The 18,655-nt window shown below is 40.1% G+C and overlaps 4 protein-coding genes across 5 annotated transcripts; 2 read left to right on the top strand and 2 right to left on the bottom strand.

Annotated features, from left to right (window-relative positions):
* On the top strand, positions 768-6,828 carry LOC107643421 (tetratricopeptide repeat protein 38). 2 transcript variants are annotated; one of them, XM_016347065.2, is made up of 13 exons: positions 768-1,239; positions 1,332-1,430; positions 1,966-2,067; positions 2,664-2,807; positions 3,292-3,386; positions 3,468-3,597; positions 3,681-3,785; positions 4,649-4,755; positions 4,844-4,895; positions 5,794-5,883; positions 5,974-6,058; positions 6,130-6,194; positions 6,314-6,828. In XM_016347065.2, exons 1-13 carry the CDS (start codon positions 991-993, stop codon positions 6,398-6,400), a joined length of 1,410 nt encoding a protein of 469 aa, XP_016202551.1. In that variant the 5' UTR covers positions 768-990; the 3' UTR covers positions 6,401-6,828. The 2 variants fall into 2 exon arrangements, 1 of the variants encoding a protein (XP_016202551.1); XR_001620853.2 differs by having other exon boundaries at positions 991-1,239; positions 4,844-4,939.
* Positions 7,667-9,770, bottom strand: LOC107643422 (LEAF RUST 10 DISEASE-RESISTANCE LOCUS RECEPTOR-LIKE PROTEIN KINASE-like 1.5). The gene is made up of 2 exons (XM_016347066.2): positions 8,496-9,770; positions 7,667-8,416 (listed from the first exon to the last, which is right to left on the bottom strand). Exons 1-2 carry the CDS (start codon positions 9,768-9,770, stop codon positions 7,808-7,810), a joined length of 1,884 nt encoding a protein of 627 aa, XP_016202552.1. The 3' UTR covers positions 7,667-7,807.
* Positions 11,683-13,764, bottom strand: LOC110271983 (serine/threonine-protein phosphatase 7 long form homolog). The gene is made up of 3 exons (XM_021123730.1): positions 13,118-13,764; positions 12,942-13,023; positions 11,683-12,863 (listed from the first exon to the last, which is right to left on the bottom strand). The coding sequence occupies exons 1-3, from the start codon at positions 13,762-13,764 to the stop codon at positions 11,787-11,789; spliced, it is 1,806 nt and encodes a 601-aa protein (XP_020979389.1). The 3' UTR covers positions 11,683-11,786.
* On the top strand, positions 15,059-16,694 carry LOC107640423. The gene is made up of 3 exons (XM_016343945.1): positions 15,059-16,037; positions 16,124-16,283; positions 16,358-16,694. Exons 1-3 carry the CDS (start codon positions 15,059-15,061, stop codon positions 16,692-16,694), a joined length of 1,476 nt encoding a protein of 491 aa, XP_016199431.1.

The following is an 18,655-nucleotide window of genomic DNA, read 5'->3' as shown; positions in this document are numbered from 1 at the left end:
TTGAAATATGGGCAGCCAAAAAATAACCTAGTCGGGTTTAACTCCATTCTTGATATAAAGAGAACGACATAAGTACCGCAGTTACATTCTGGGATAACCCACTTCTTCTTTCTTGATCCCAAGCTTGTGCTAAAATTCAGACTCCAATTTTTAGAGTCAGTTGCATCTCTACCACTTTGCTGTTTGGAGAGTGACAAACGCTCACCACTTTCAGTCATGATTTTTTAGGGTTTACATACTAGTATTAAGAAAAGAGTGGAAGATTTCAAGTCTTGAGTACCATATCATATAACTCCAAATTCTTTGCAAAACGGCAATGTTTTAGTTCCACAAAAAATAGATAAATTGATCCCTGTCCAACTTTTTAATGTCTAGTATGGCATTTAACGGCCACATTATCATCATTAAGTGACACGTAAGTAAATTCCATTAGGTTTTAAGGCTGGAGATGATAGAAGGACAGCCATGTCTCACGATCGGGGACAAGGACCCGGACATACTACTTTTTTTTACAAGGATCGACTTGTTCTTCAATAAAATGAAAATTGACCGAATTTAAATTTTACTCCTAAAAATATTACATATGTGGATAAATAAAGTGAGATTTTTCCTTTGTCTTTACAAAAAAAAAAGTGATTTTTTTGTTTTAAAAAATATCTTTTTATTGATTAAAAAAAAGTCCTAATTAGCTACTAATTTTCCATTTAAAAATATTAAATGACTGTTTTTTTTTTTAGATACATTTAAATCACCACAAACCAAATCAAATAGTACCTAGTTCAATTCTCCTTTTCATTTTACCAAATTTTCTGATTTCATATAAATGTTTACATTGATTCCTGAATCCTGAGGCGAAGTATGAAAGTCCACGCACGAGAATTGCTTGCTTCCTGTCGTTGTGAGAGTGATGCTCTTGTGTTCCCTGATTAAACTCCAAATTCTTCATATATCAGATTAGATTTCCAAAGCGGGTGAGTGGAAGAAACATACATGGAAGGAGACGGTCTGAAATTGGCCAGATGGGGTTACGAGGTTCGAACTTCATCTGAGCCCTGCATCTCCGCCATCAACTCCTACTACCATCAGGTGATGAGCTATGGCAGAGATAGGTGTGTGATTCTTGAAGCGCTGGACCATGATAACAACTGTGTCCTGGCTAACATCTTAGCCGCTCATTTCCTTCTATCCGTTGACCCTTTTCGAGCTTCCTCTTGTCTTCTCTCCGCCAAATTGCACCTTGTAAGTTGTAATCTCTCTTCTCCTTCTTTTTCTTCAATTCCTTTCTTTTTTATTTATCTCAATAGTTGGAATTGGAATTCTGCTTGTGGCAGGAAAATGCTACATTCTATGAGAAACTAGTTTTTGAATCCATTAATTACTTGATATCTGAAGAGAGAGATGATGATGTGGCTCTTCAACTGCATTCTAAGGTAACACTTAGGTTCCCTTGAATTAGTTACTTGCTACTTATTTATGTATTACATCTAATATCAGGTATTTGTGAGATTCATTAAATGAATTTTATTCTTCGCTCCAAAAATTGGATCATATAGAATCTAGGTTTTCATACAATCATTTGGTTCATGCTATGGAATTGTGGATGCAATGTCAAAAATAGGAACTACAGTTGATACATAAGAGTTTAACACAGCTGATTATTTTGGTGACAACTGTGTGACCTGCATAGTGAGTATAGGAAAGGATGCAAACCACAAACTAATCTGAGAAGGGATTAGGCTAAGGTGAAAATAAATAGATGAGTAGCTTTTAAAAGTTTGGTATTGAAGCAGGATGCTTGGTATTTGGCTATTGCTAAAATTCTCTCCCTAAAATGGGCAATAGGGAGCATAATGCATGTTGCATATTGAATGCCTTAGTTGTTTTTGCCACTCGAATTACTTTCGCGCTGCTTTGAGATTCATCTGTATAGCTATTCAAATGATTAATGCAACCTTTTTTTTGAAGGTTCTAAAAGAGTTCCCAAAGGATCTAGTTACTCTAAAGAGAGCACAAATCTTGTGCTTCTATATGGGTCGGCCTGATCTGTCTTTGTCACTTGTTAATCAGGTTCCTTTCATATCAGAGAATATTTCTGTTAATATCTGCTATGATGTACAAACAGATCTTTTCTTTGCCATAGAAAGATACTGTTTTGTTTGTAATACATTTTTGTCTTCTAGATTATTTGCAAAAATCCAACCAAAAAAAAAGATTATTTGCAGAAAGTTGAAAAATTAAAAAGTTAATGTAAGATTTTTTTGCTTAAATATTAAATGTATATAATGGAGGACTAAAATGATATAACTATAATAACCATTAAATTGCAGTGCAGAAAAGTATAGTGTTACACAACATGATTTCCGTATTTTTGCTTTCTATGTTGAAATTGCTGTAAGATGAGAGTTTTTAAATTTGAGAAATATTTTGCCACCTATATTCAAATACCACTTGGAAGTGGGAATTTAGAATCAGCACAAATGCCTCAATCAAAATATTAAAAAGATGCCTCATTTAACTTCTATTTTTTATTCATCATCAATATGTTATCCAAACTTCAGTGTTATACCAGACATAAGGATTGGGAACATTGTATTCTTCTCATCTGAATTTTACTCTTATTATTGCCTATTGAAGGAATGCTTGAGTAGCTTATTATTTTACAGGTTCTGCCCCAAAATGAAGGAGAAAACTACTTATATGGCATGCTTGCTTTTCCTTTATTGGAGCTTGGAAAAATGAGAGATGCTGAGGAAGCTGCAAAAAAGGGACTCAACATCAATGAGGAAGACAGCTGGTCACAGCATGCTGTAGGTCAACGTATTTATTAAATGTTGGAATATGCATTGCAACTAGTATTACTGCATAATAATATCTTTTGAGAATATTGCATAATACAAAAGATGATAAGTCATCCTCACAAAGATATGAAAGTAACAAATAAGTTCTTTAAGGAGCCAATCCCTTGGTATATCATGTAAGGGAACACCATCAAACAAATCATGTGCTCTTTCAAGTTGTCTAGTTAATCATTGAGATTTTGGATTTGTTTCCATCCATCTAGGGTAATGTCTCAGAAATCCCCATCCCCCCACCCAGCAATATATTTGATGAGTCAAATAAATGAAAGCAGCAACAGAATTTTAGAGAAAGGTCAATCAATTACCATGGACTTCCAGTTTCAGATTTAGACAATAATATTTATTAATATATGTTGCAGTCAAATATGTTTTAACAAGTACTTTTTCATAAATTATGGGGTAAGTAGTATGATACTTGAATTCTGTTGTGTAGCTTTGCCATGTTCTTCAATACGAGTGCCGTTTTAAAGAAGCTGTGAACTTCATGGAAAAATGTTCACCATCATGGAGTTCTCTTTCATCTTTTATGTAAGAATTTGGTTTGATTCATTTTGACAAAGGCTTTATCTCCCATATTGTTACTCATATAAAGAATCACCACTCTTCCAGGTTAACCCACAATTGGTGGCATGTAGCCCTTTGTTACTTAGAAGGTAGTGCACCAAACCAAAGAGTGCTTGAAGTATATGACAATCATATATGGAAGGAGTTAGACAAAACTGATGCCCATGGCGCAGAGGTATGTGATTTTTTTCTGCTTATAACTATTAAATGCATCTCATTTTCTCTCTGTTGACGTGGATTTTAATTGTCTGATCATAGGTTTACTTGAATGCCGTGGGTTTGCTTTTGCGGTTGTATGTACGAGGTGAATCGGATCTCACTGATAATCGTCTCAAGGTGCTTGCTGAATGCCTAACTGATCAAGTAAGTGCATATTATATCAGTGAAGGAATTGGAATTATGATGCGTATGATGTAATGATGTGCAACTGGAAATGATAATCCATGGTAGATGTTCTGGTTCTGGTATAGCTTCTGTATAAGCTTCATGCTATGATTCACATACTTCATAATTCAAACAAGTCACTGTGTCCGTGTTGTTGATGTGTAGTGTTGGATACTTTGTAGATATTTTAGGTACTTCTAGTAATAGTTTAGTATTTTTCATACTGATTTTTCAGACCTTCCGTCAATAAATGAGTAGATGTTACATAATAATCAATCAAATAATTATAGTTTATTGTGCTTATTAATTTATATTAATCCTAGGATAACCAACTTGGGTTGATAGAGTGGTTAGCTCACTTGTCCGCTTAAGCAAGTGTCGGGAGTTCGAATCCCGCCTTGTATATGCAACAACCAATTGGTCAGTGACAAATCCTTAAATGGAGCTCAAATTCGTGACTGATTAATCCTTGTCCTTCCGAGTTGGGAGATACCGTGAGAAATAAAAAAAATATATTAATCCTAAGATTAGTATTCCTCTCTTTTGGTTAAAATTTGGTGTTTCATGTCAACTATTTTACCAATTTTTTGTTATACTAAAGTTGCATCATATCTTGTAATTTCTGAACATTGATGTAAATGTGATCATGTCCTATTATGTTGTCATCTCGTATTAGTATTCCTGTAATTGTGTTGCATTGTGTCCATATTATATTAATATTTGTGCTTCATAGGCTTTGAATATCATGTTAGAGAAAGTTTATTCTTCCATTTAAGGTAATCAATTGAAAATCTTTTGTTGAGCAATTTACATATTTATGGCTTTATGCTAAATGTTTTCAGGCAAACTGGTATCTAGAGTGGCACCTTGATGTATTGACAGTGTGGGCTTTGGCAAAATCTGGAAAATTTTCTGAAGCAGCAGATCTCCTTAAGGGTTTGAAAGACAGGTGGAAATGTTTTATTTTTCCCAAAAAATACTTGAGACACTACAATAGGATATGAGATAAAAATGGCATGTTATCTTCTTATTGTTAGGGTTTCAAGGATGAATATAAAGAAGCAACAATCAATGCAGAGAGCAATGAGGGTATGCTCCGGTTGCTGCTTCCATGAATTATCAAAATCTATATAGTATGCCCCGTTCACATCTCAATTTTCTTTTTTCTTATCCCGTTTTAGGTGTGGGGTTATCAGCCCTTCAGCTCACATTTATATTTTTTCCTTGAACAATTAGTTGGGTACTATTGAAAAAGTTCTAGGAGGACATTTAATGCATGCTCCAAAACATATATAACCCCTCATTTTTATTTAAAATACTTTAAAAAGTTAAACCCTGTGTTTTACTAATAAACTGTCTACTTTTAAATGTTCACTTGAATTAACAAAAATAATTGAAATGTATTGGTGTTAAAAACTAATTTAGAAAATTATCCGGAATCCTCTTAACTACTCTAGTTATTTTACCAACTTATTTCTTTCGTTCATTTCTTAAGGGGTATAAATGTGGACAATTTTGCTATGCCTATGTGGACAATTTTTTTGTGGAAAAATAAAATTTCAAGTGGACAGTTAATTAAAAGCAGGGTAAGTACTATATAAAAAATTATAAATAAGCGGTGTAAATGTTTTGAAGTACTCATTAGATATGGCTCTAAGAGCATATTAATATTTCCTATACTTTGATTGTAATTCTTTGGTTCTCAATTACTCTAAAAATGGGAAGACAGAAGAGTTAATGATTGTTGGATTTGAATTTCTAATAAGCCCATGTATAGCTTTGTCCTGCTTTGATGACTTTTGTGAGTAATAGAAAAGTTAAGTGCAGCAGTTTTAACTATTTACATCTCCACATATTTGATTGATTGTTTACAAAGCATTACAAAATTGATATGTATGTGGCTAAAACACCTACATAAACTGCAAAATTTGTTAACGCTATTGTTTGCTTATGATAAATTTTCTCTCCATTTCTTTGTTTAACTTAGCTTGCAGAAGCAGTTTATGCGTATGGAACAGGTAATGACAAACATGGAGTGGAATTACTAGGTCCAGATTTTGATGCCTTGGATTATAAGGTTGTACAGATCAAACCTCTATCTGAATAGTGGCTTTCCCTTTTGCTTATTGTGAAATTATTGATAACAAATGCACTTACACCTGTGAAGATAATTGGGGCATCTGATGAACAAGTTGATGTATTCAATGATGTTTGGTTTAGCATGTTGCTGAATGCTGGAGAAGCAATGAAGGGTAAAAATCTGAAGCTTCTCGAATTGTTCAAACACATCAGCTATTCTAACTCTGATCTTATTTTAACACAGCCATTGAAGCAATCGAAAAGCAAATCAAGAAGAGGGAAGGCATCCCCTTATATTGGCGAATGCTGGCATGTCTAACCCTTGTCCTTGATCCTTTTTGTTCGTGGTTCTTGAGAACAGTGCATACAAAATCTTCTCTTGCAGAATTCTTAAACTGCTGCTATTGTTTTCTGTTTCGTTTATTCAGGAGAGAGCGTACAAACTCGCAAACAGGCCAGAAGCTGAACATGCAAAGGCGAAGGCCAAGGCATTGGAGGAATTTTATTTCAACTAAAGGAGCAAGAAACAATTAATATCGTATCCGTTTCTTGCACTAATGCTACAAGTTGTTTTGTAGCTTGTAGTGGTAACCAAGTATGTAAAATAAGGCAATGTGTTAGTTAGATCCATCAGGTTAAACTTGGTGTATCATGTCGAAGTGATTTAATGGTATAAATTTACATGATGCATTATCATATATCATACACCAAATTTACACCACTGGATTACCTTAAAGGCATGATACACCAAGTTGTATATCATAACATTCTCTATGAAATAAATGTAACTTATGACAAAAGGGATACAGGCTTGCGGTGGGGTTTGATCCCCACCAATGCGAAATTTCCCATTCAATTGCATCTTAATGTTCCGCAAGGCTAGGCTGCATTAAAATAAGTAAATAAATGAATGTAACTAATCATGGATGATTTATTTTAGCTTCTTGCTTTCTTCGGGCGCTTTCAATAAATGCGTTTGCTTTTTAGACTATCTCTGCTAATTTGGATGCTACTTTGGTGGCTCGTGCCATTTCACATTGACTTTGCTTGACAAAGTTGGAGGGGATAACTACAAAAAATGAAACAAACAAAAAACAAAGGACAGAGATAAGGAAAGTGGGAGTTCAACTGTCTAATTTCTAGTGAGGAATTGAAACCGCTAATCACGGAAAAAGATTAAAACAAGTCCATTTAAGTTGACGTGAAAAGCTTGGAAACAAGACTAATAGCTTTTAACTCCGACCCACCAATATAGAAACTCCACCTCAATGGCAATGTCTTCTCGAAGTGTTACGAGTTCGGAGTTCCCACAGCAACAACCTAAAACCTTAAAGGAAAAAAAAGATGCTGTTTGCAAAATTAACCTACATGTCAATATCCTGCCAGTCTTTATCAACAGAAAAGCATAACCTTCCCTAAAGATAGCCAAGATTATAAGTAATTCGCATAAGAACACAAAAATTATCCTATAAATATAGTTCATTACTTCATTCAAGAAAGAAAAGAAGATTGATCTACAAGTATTGCGAGTTATACATTAGTACAAGCTAATGAGTATATTTACCATGAATATAAGCCTAAGACTAAGTGATGTGCGCCACTCGTTCTTCAGTCCAATAACTCCAACTAACCTTTACCAACTCTAAATCTTAAATCCCCAAACCAAAACCCTAGCCGTACCCGTACGGAGTGATTCTGACATTTCCCCCATACGTTACCACTTACCACAAGCAATGGAAGCGTCATATTAAACAAGGTCAAACAAGACCCTCGTGCGTGTGACTTATGAGTCCAACTATGACGTGGCAACAATTAAAATTAATAATTTAATAATGTTCATATCATCATAGCCATTCAAAAACGGTCACCTTCCAACAAAAGAGTCAAAGCTTCCACATGTGCCCACAACCACAAGTCCCCACTCACTCCCTTGCCACGTCAGCACGGCCTCTCACTCTTCTTAGCTCCTGCACAACCTCCTTCGAATCGGGCCGGTCATCCTTCTCCGCGGCCACGCATCGGAACGCCAGCTCCGCCACGGCGGCAACAGCGTCACCCACGGCCTTCTTATCCGCCGCAAGAACGGGGTCCACCACCTCGTCAAGCTGTCCCATCTGGATCCTCGAAACCACCATGTCTGCTAGCGCCATCTCTCTCTTGTCCCTCTTTGCATCCACCGCCTTCAGCCCCGAAATCAGTTCAAGAAGCACAACGCCAAAACTGTACACGTCACTCTTCTCGGTTAACCGGAAGGACCGGTGGTAGTCCGGGTCCAAATACCCTGGCGTACCTTGCGGCCCCGTCCACACGCACCCGTTGTTCCCGGTCGTTGTCGTTGAGCCCGCCGACGACGCCGTTTTATCTTGCAACACCAGAAGCCTCGAGAGACCAAAGTCACCGACCTTTACCCTCATATCCTTCTCCACAAAGATATTGGAAGTAGTTATATCCCTATGAACCACCGGTGGCATCACCGCAAAGTGAAGGTACTCCATTGCCATTGCAATTTGCAGCGCCATCTCCAACCTTACCTGTAACACAAAATCCCGGTCATAATGCATAGAAATTTCTTATGCTGCAATTATAACGCAAAATCTCATCTTATATTACCTGCCATTTTAGATGTACTTTTCTGTTATTACGGCCATGGAGATGGTCGGCGAGGGTGCCGTTAGGGACGTAGTCGTAGACCAGAAGCAACCCTTTCGGGTCACTGCAGTAGCCATGGAGCTTCACGAGGTTGGGGTGGTTTATGCTAGAGAGGATGAGGATCTCGTTGCAGAAGGACTTGGAGGAGAACGCTTTTCCGGCAGCGGCATTGTGGTGTTGGTGGAGGTGTTTCACGGCGACGAATCTCCCGTCGCGGAGTTGGCCGAGGTAGACGGAGCCGAACCCGCCGTCGCCGATCTTGCGCTTGGGGTCAAATCCATTCGTGGAGGACTCGAGCTCCTCGTAGGTGAATACCGGAGGGAGGAGGCTGCGGTTGTTGCGGAGAAACACGGCGGTTGGATCTTCCTCTGAGAATGGCTGTTTCCACGCACCAGCATTCCTCTTGATAAACGCAACAATTGACACAACGATTAACAGTGTGGTCAACGCAACAGCGAGGGTCAACACAGCGGTTCTGTTGGCCTTGATGAACTTGCCCTTGGGGATCCACGGCGGCGAGATGGTGGACTCAGAATGGAAGCAGATGAAGTTCTTGTTGGGGTCGGAAGTATTGAATCCGCAGAAGCCTCGGCATTGTTTGCAGCTGGTGAAGTAAGGGTCTTGAGATTGGTCCCATTGGAGTTCGATCCCGGAGAAAGATAGCATCTTGTCGAGGTATCCTAAGGGGTCGGTTTGGCAGGTAGGTTCGGAGTCCGAAGCTGAGCGATGCATGGATCCGCAGTCAGGGAGGAGCAGGTTCGGGTTTTTGATGAGGTTGCATTGCCAGGAGCAGCGGTTACAGTTTGTTGGAGGGGAACATGGGTGGAGAAAGAATAGGCGGGCACATGAAGCGTCTGGGACTCTGAAAGGAGAGGCGGAAAGGTTAATGGGTTGGTTGGGAATGGAGAGGAAGTGGGTTGAAGGGCATGATGTATTGTTGTTGTGAGGGGAGAGGATAATGGAGGAAGTGTTGGGTTTGTAGGTGAGGATGGAGAAGGTTAGGTTGTTGATGGAGATGAAGGAGTGGGGGGTGGAGCAGTGGAGTTGGAAGGAAGGGTGGCCGCAGCCTGGGGAAGAGGAGAATGGGAAGGGTAAGGGTAGGGTGGGAGCGAATGGAGGGCATGGTGTTTTTGTGGATGAGCAAGCCGTGTGGGAAGTTGTTGGTGTGCAGAAGAAGCTGAAGAAGAAGAAAAAGTAGAAGACGGAAATGGAGGAGACATGGAGGTGGGGATTCATGAATAGTGAGATGAGATCTGGTTATGGCTATTGATGAGTGAAGGGGAGGGAAGAGAGAAAGGGTAAAAAGAAAAGAATAGAATGAGACTTCAGACTTGACAGCGTCACGTGTAGCAGGGACGTAAAAATAAATATATTAGTCTATATCAAGCACAGGCCCCGGTAACACAACTTTTCAACTTTATTTTACTATCGATAAATTCAATTCAATTTAGTTACTATATAAGGCTCAATAATTTGTATATGGGAATTAGATTAGTGTTTTGCTTAGTAATGGAGGAATAGTGTGATTTACGCGATGGTGTGGATAGAGGCAAGTATGCAACAGGCTGGGAATATAGTCGTGCACCGTTTTGACAGACGGAATGAAGTATTTGAGGTGCGCGAAATGACTAGTGGAAAGGTGTTAGTCGTTGATCTTGCACGACGTACGTGTGACTGTGGGCACTTTCAGGTAGAACGAATACCATGTCGTCATGTTATTGCTTGCTGTGCTAACCAGCGAATCGATTAGCACGTGTATGTGCATGACGTGTACAGGATGTCAGAAGTTCGTAAGGTATATAAATTTGAGTTCTCACCGTTAGGTGATGCCGAGACATGGCCTCCGTATGAGGGACCCACATTGGTCGCTAATCCCGACTTGAGGCGAACGTCAAAAGGTCGACCAAAATTGACCAGATACTTGAACGAAATGGACTCACGCGACATGCGTGGTCCTCGGATATGCCGTCTCTGTGGTGCCAGGGTCATAGTCGGAGTCGATGTGCTCAGCGTGCTGGACCGAGTGGTGCGGAAGAATGACTTTTATTTTCATTGTGTTTGTATTTCTAATATTTCATTTTGTTAGTTGAATTTTTTTTTTTCGCATTCAAAGTCCCTCACTTGCAGAAGCTTGTGGTCAATATTGGGTATTCAAGAACGGTGGAGGAGTATAACATCAACTATAAGAGGTTGGAAGAGCGAGGTGAGGCATATGCCAGGTGGTGCGATGCCATTGGGCTTAGACATTGGGTATTGGCATTCGACGAGGGACATCGTTGGGGCCATATGACGACGAACCTTGTCGAGTGCATTAACTCAGTGTTGAAGGGTGCCCGTAATCTACCTGTGTTGGCACTAGTTCGAGCAACATATTATCGGTTAAATGAACTTTTTGTGCGGAAGAGTGTTGAGTCTTACGAACGCAAACGTGCGGGACATACTTACTCCGTATTCGCACAGCAGCGGATAGAGGCAAGTATGCAACAGGCTGGGAATATAGTCGTGCACCGTTTTGACAGACGGAATGAAGTATTTGAGGTGCGCGAAATGACTAGTGGAAAGGTGTTAGTCGTTGATCTTGCACGACGTACGTGTGACTGTGGGCACTTTCAGGTAGAACGAATACCATGTCGTCATGTTATTGCTTGCTGTGCTAACCAGCGAATCGATTAGCACGTGTATGTGCATGACGTGTACAGGATGTCAGAAGTTCGTAAGGTATATAAATTTGAGTTCTCACCGTTAGGTGATGCCGAGACATGGCCTCCGTATGAGGGACCCACATTGGTCGCTAATCCCGACTTGAGGCGAACGTCAAAAGGTCGACCAAAATTGACCAGATACTTGAACGAAATGGACTCACGCGACATGCGTGGTCCTCGGATATGCCGTCTCTGTGGTGCCCAGGGACATAGTCGGAGTCGATGTCCTCAGCGTGCCGGATCGAGTGGTGGGGGGGGAATGACTTTTATTTTCATTGTATTTGTATTTTTGAATTTGCACTTTTATAATAAATTTTCTTTCTTGTCTAAGTCGTGTTTGAATTTTTAAATTTGATATTATCCGTTGATGGTTAAGAACATGATAAACACAGAACATTACAATACATTGAAACATAGTATGAAATAACATCGACCAACATACAGAACATTAAAATACATTGAAACATAGTATGAAATAACATCGACCAACATACAGAACATTAAAATACAGTGAAACATACTATCAAATCTTAAAAACCCAACCCGATGCTCACTTCTTACGACCCATCCAGTGCAATGCCTTATCCATCATGCTAAGACCTGGCTTTGACGGAGTATACCTATCAGGTGGATGTCGCTCCGTCCGAAGGTCATATGGGTGACCTGCAACTGGGTCACCCATACCTGTCTCTACCCGAGGTGCCGACCCACCCGCCCCTGCTGGATCTGCTGACCCACCCGCCTCTCCTGGATGTGCCGATCCACCTGCCTCTGCTGGAGCAGATGCACCGGGGTTGTACTCGTCAACAAGTGTGTATGTCCGCCGAAGGAATCCACTATCACACGATGCACCTTCCGACGTGTGGTCGGAAGCAGGATGCTCCAAACCATGGCTCATACCAACTGATGCCCCACGTGGATCAGCTGTACCCGACGGTGAATGCAGAGCACTAAAATCTGACCAACCACCCAAACTATCATTGGCCCAATTCTGTAGTTGTTGATCTCCGTGACCGCCGATGGAAAAGTCGAACCAATCATCAGTACCGGCTGGAATCGTCAGTACCGGCTGAGAGTGCTGCGAATGGTGGCTGGATGCACTTTGGTCCTGTGGCTGAGAGTGGTGGCTGGATGCACTATGGTCCTGTGGCTGAGGTGGCTGTGGTACATAATAAGGAACCGGCTCAAACACTGCATGCTGAGGTGGCTGAGGTGGCTGAGGTGCAGGTGCATGAGGAACATATGCCGACAATCTCAGCAGATGTCCGAATGAGCGCACGTACCAATCCCGATACTCCGGGGTCGGTATGAAGTCCCATGTCGGAAGGGGGTGTAGATCCCGCATACGAGTGTTTCGCCTGTTGCCCCACTCCACTATCCAATCCCCAAGCAAAACTGTCCAGTCATAAAGCTGCACTCCGCGAAGAGCCATGCAATGCTGCTCTAGTGGAATGTCCCTAGGTGCTCGCGGTGGGGGCTGTAAGAACCCAAACTGACGCATCACTCGATCCGCAGGGTGCCACTCGATACACTCAAACGACAACAACGGAGCAACGATATCACACACATCAAGATGTCTGTGTAACTCGACGGGAATGTTCATTCCCTGGTACGGCCGCCACTCAAACTGCCACAGATAATTCGAATGTCAGAACCATAACATTAATCTTTGGATCTAGCATTCATTAAAACCATAAATAGTTACCTCCTGCATGTAGTCTATATCAACCCTAAATGTCACAACAGTCTTCTCCAACCACGCTGTACTCCGATCCGCATGACTCCACCTGAAACATGATACAATGAAAAAATCTATGTCAGTAACCGTAACTGAAACATGCATAATGAATATATTGTCCGACAAGAACCATAAATATTTACCTCATGGCAACTGGTATCTCAGCAGGTGGAAGGATATGCCTCGGTGCGGGTGAAATACACGGCATTCGCTCCCATGCCCAAACAAACAACAGGTTAAGAGGACCATCCATCTCCTTCGTATCATATCGTGATGCACGGCATAGTGCTCGGTAAAGATGAGCCAGACATGCTGAACCCCAACTATAAGTATGGATCCGCTCGAAATCGCGAAGCAATGGTAGATACTTCGCATGGGCATATGCGGTCGACTTATCTGTGAATAGAGTCGACCCTAACAGACAGAAAATCTGACATCTCACGTATCTCCTTATGGACTCTTCAGTGTCCAACAGCTCCGCATCTCTGACACTTCGAACCCAACCGAGCTTTATATAGGATTTTGAATTACGACTGAGAACCGGTTGACGACCGAATATTTCCATGCTGTGACTCTGAACGAAATCACTACTACTGTCAGTCCATCCACTCACGGGCTCTCCATCAATTGGTAAGCCAAATATATGTGCGACATCCTCCAATGTCACCATAACCTCACCCACCGGCAACACAAAAGTGTGAGTCTCCGGCCTCCACCTTTCAACCAGAGCAGCTAACAACGGGTGAAATCCTCTTATCATCCCAATCCTAGATACGTGGTAGAATCCCATGGCGCGTAATGCAGAAGAAAAGAAACACAAATCGGACGGTTCACAAATCGGACGGTCCGATTTGTGTGAGGCAGATATTTGATTTGCATGAAATTGGATCCACCGATTTTTGGTTGTCCAATTTTTTAAATCCAAGAGTGCACTAATCGGACATATTGATTTCTGGGGAAAATTTTTTTTTAATCCAGGAGTGCACCAATTGGACCCAACGATTTGTGATGCGCAAAAAATTTGAAATGATAGGACGCGATCAGTCCATCCGATTTGTTTGTAAGTGCATACATAAACCCAAAAAAAATCACAGAAACCCCATTTCTTCATCGTGTGTCTCAACTCATGTTCTTCCTCTTCTCTCATTCTTCTCCTTCATTCTTGCAGAATAAATTTTAGTGAGATTGAGAGTAGTTAAGTACGTATAGTGTTATGGATGATAGAGTTGTGTTGAAAATTTATTGTTACGGGCAGATTTTATTACAAACATATGAGGGAGTTCAATTTGTGTGTGAAAATCTATTATATGTTATTATTCCGTTCACATTGTCATTTGAGGAATTGAAATGTGCGATTTGTGAGAAGGTAGATTCTCAAATATCTAGGAGAATATCGTTTATTTTGTACAGGTATCCTTTATCTGTGTTTGGTGGGTTCGTTCAATTTCAGACCAAATACGTGACGGATGAAACGAGTATGCATGAAATGTTTTCAATGTATATGGAAAATCGCCACCGAATATCGTGCATTGAGTTGTATATTGAGTTCGAGCAATCTGAAGCGGACCGTAATATTGAATTGGAAGATTATAACAGTGAAAGCGAGGAGGAATTTGAAAGTAACTATGAGATCGTTGGTTCAGGTGAAGACGAAGATGAAGCTGATGGCGCCATGAACGCAGATGTGGCAGAAGTTACAAATGCACCAGTAAACCCGCATCCGTTTCAGGAGTCTTCTTTCATGCAGTCGTTGGATTTGGAGGCTATGCATGCACCAGAATTTTCTTAATATATGAATGCAGGTATGTAAAGAAATATAGTTTTGTGATACTCTGAAGTAGGAGATTAATAAGGTCAGATGAGTAATATATGTGTTATGTGGATAGTAATTTGTGACCATAGCATTTGATTACTTTATTAGTTAATAATTCTTTAATATGAATTATATTTAGTTGTTTTTTACATAAATAGAATAGCGAAAAAAAAAGACTATTATGATCATACATGGTAAAATGTGTTTATCAATTGTGAGTTGTAATAAATGATTTATTAATGATTACATAATAAATGATTTATTATTTATGATGTATGCAACGCTTCCTGTTGTGGCGGATGGTGAGTTCACGGTGGGGATGGAATTCAGTTCAAGGGAGGCAGTAATCAAGGCAATGAAAGATTATACCATCCATAGAGGTGTAGACTATCGGGTATATGAGTCAGAACCGACGACATTCTATGCTAAATGTTGGCTGATCAGGGTTACCAAAATGCAGAAGAAGTATTGTTGGGAGATAAGGAGGTACAATGGTAATCACACTTGTACCAGGTCTACTATTTCTCAAGACCATTCGAAGTTGGATTCCAAGACAGTTGCAGAAGCAATTAAGCCGTTCGTAGAGGTTGACCCGTCTATAAAGGTGAAATCAGTCATTGCTGAAGTCCAGTCAGAATTTAACTACACCATCAGTTATCGTAAGACTTGGTTAGCAAAGCAGAAGGCGGTGGAATCAATTTTCGGAGGTTGGAAAGCATCATATGAAGCTTTGCCCATATGGTTTGAGGCCATGTGTCACAAGGAGCCATCACCAGTGGTTCACTTTGAAACAATGCCTGCGTACAAGGGGGATGATTTGGTTCCTGATATACGTGTACTACATAGAGTCTTCTGGAGTTATTACCTTTGTATAAGGGCCTTCAGACACTGCAAGCCAGTGGTGCAGGTGGACGGGACTCATTTGTATGAAAAATACAAGGGTTGTTTATTGGTTGCAGTCTCACAAGATGGTAATAACAACATCGTGCCTATTGCATTTGCTATAGTGGAGGGAGAGACTTCTGATGCATGGTACTTTTTTCTAAGTAACTTGCGTCAACATGTGGTGACACGTGATGGTGTGGGATTTATCTCTGATCGACACGATTCTATTAGGTCAGCTATTGATTGGAGTAATGGGACTTGGTCTCCTCCTAGAGCTTTCCATATGTTTTGTATCCGGCATATTGAGTCGAACTTCTTGAGGAAGTTCGAGGCACCTTACTTGCAGAAGCTTATTGTCAATATTGGTAAGTTTGAATACAATGAACTTTGAATTTATTGTAAGTACGATTGAATAGAATGGTGTTCATAGTTGATTGTTTCTTTTTCATAGGATATTCGAGGACGATTAGGGAGTACCAGATGCGCTATGAACGATTAAAAGAACGGGGTGAAGCTTACACCAACTGGCTTGATCGGATCCCACGTGAGCAGTATGCTTTGGCATTTGATGGTGGATACCTATGGGGTCATATGACCACCAATCTTGTGGAGTGCATCAACTCTGTCTTAAAGGGTGCATGCAATCTCCCGGTCATTGCGCTTGTTAAGGCTACATTTTTTACAGACTGAATGAGTTGTTCACTAGGAAAAGAGTTGAGGCTGAGGCTCGAATTAATGCTGGACTTGTGTTTTCTGAGATGGTGACCTCCAAGCTGCATGCAAATCAACGAGCATCGAAAAACATACAAATTAGCTGTTTTGATAGAGAAAATGAAGTCTTTGAAGTACATGAGATGCCTAGTGGGGTTGAGTATGCAGTTAACCTACGCCAATATCGGTGCGACTGTGGTAAATTCCAGGTTGACCGAATTTCGTGTCGACAAGTGTTTGCTTGTTGTGCAAATCAGCGGTTGGATTGGCAAGTGTACGTTCATGATGTATACAAGATGGACGAAGTTTAATGAGTATACAGGGCTAGGTTTAGACCACTGGAAAATCCTGCAACGTAGCCTACTTATTATGGACCTCGATTCGTTGGCAACCCGTTCCTCAGACGGGTAGCCAAAGGTCGGCCTAAGATGACCCGCTTCTTGAATGAGATGGACACTCGTATGTTGCGTCGTCCTAGGCGATGCAAGCAATGCGGTGCCGAGGACCATAGTCGTAGTAGATGTCGTCAAAGAGCTGGTCCAAGTGCAGGTCCAGCCAAAGAGTAGTAGTTACTTTTGTTACATTTTATTTGAATTTACATTAATGTACGACATTGACATTTGAATTTACCTTTTCGTACTTGTATTCATTTCAAACCTAATTAACATACTCAATAATTAAATAGTAATAACAACCTAGTTAACAAAATATTTACAACTTAATTATTAAATAGTAATAACAACTTAATTAACATAGTCCATTACAAAAGAGTTACAAGAACTTAGTTAACACAAACAATCCATGCAACTTAAATGACAACATCAAACACTTTATTTTCTCGCTGCCCACTTCATATCTTTGTATAACTTTTTACACTTCTTGGCAATCCTGTTAAAAGCGGATGGTGTATACCGATTCGCACTCCGACGTGGAAGATCAGCTCTAAGGTTGTAACATTTACCTTTTTCACTTGTGGCCGTACCTATCGAAACACAACATATGTAGGATGCAAGTAATCATATGGCACTTCATTATGTAATACAAATATTCAGGATTCTTGTTTACTAATATTCCACCTTAAGTCGTACCATCGTAATATCGTTGACTTATGACTCAAGTATAAGGATCTGTATATTAGGGTGTTACATTATGGTATCAGAGCAGTTCATCCTCGTGAGCCTGAGGGATGGACTGCTTATGCTTCAATGTGTACTTTGAGTCTGTGCCTGCGCTAGTTAGGGTATCTAGTTGATACGTCTAGTATGAAGTTCATGAGTGTACCTTTGGTAATTTGAAGCACTTAACTTGAGATATTGGGTCTGATCACCTTGATATCGCTTGTTTGGTGTGGACAGGACCCAAATAGCGTCTCATGGACATGAGCGGGGTTCTCAGGGAGGAATTCCCTGAAACGAAACGATGAGAGAATGTCGAGATAGGAATCTTGACAATGGTATATGTGAGATCAGTGAGTTGGTTTTGAATTGTTGAGTGAAATACTTGGAGGTGAAAAGTTGATTAGATGATTTTTTTAATCAGGCTTGAATTGATTGGGACCTGATGATTTAGAGTAGAGGGGGACTTGTAATTGGCATTGGTATAGTTTGGATTTGAATTGGAATGAAAATTGGTGGAATTAAACACTTGTGTAGGAATTGGAGAATGATTAATTGCTAGGCAACTGATATTATAGGTTTTGAACGATTAGGTAATGTGAGTATGCAGAATAGTAGAATGAATGATGAGGTTGGTTGGTATTGAGAGGGCGTATATGAAGACTTGAGAACAAATTTTGAAGGCAAAATTTTTAATTAGGTGGGTAGGATATAAAATTCACAAAATTAGTAAATAATTAACTAATAAATTAATTATTATTTAAAGAAATTAGAAAATAGAAGTTTATAGTTTAATAAAATAGAGCTAATTCAAATATGAATTTTGACACTAATTTCAAAGAATTTGACCTAAGATTGGGTCGAATGGGCCAGACCAAACAAACCGGGCCCAAAATGCACCCAAGGCCCACCATATATAACATGAACTCAGTTACTCTAACCCCATTCATTAGAGTTCCACGCTGATTTGGGGGAGGAGAAACAAAACCCTCATGTTACTATTCCTCTCATACTTCCAATGATCATAACTTTTAATCCAGAGCTCCGATTAACGAGCTGTCAGCGGCCACGCGTTCATCTCGGAATTCTCTACAAAGCCCATAAACTGATTTGGTAAGAAATTCACTTTTTCTTACTCAAATCTTCCCTTCTCAGTT

The sequence above is a fragment of the Arachis ipaensis genome, chromosome B05, assembly GCF_000816755.2.
Source record: "Arachis ipaensis cultivar K30076 chromosome B05, Araip1.1, whole genome shotgun sequence".
In the NCBI taxonomy this organism is placed as follows: Eukaryota; Viridiplantae; Streptophyta; class Magnoliopsida; order Fabales; family Fabaceae; genus Arachis; species Arachis ipaensis.
The sequence above is the reverse complement of the archived record's forward strand: the minus strand, read 5'-3'. Positions and strand labels throughout refer to the sequence as shown.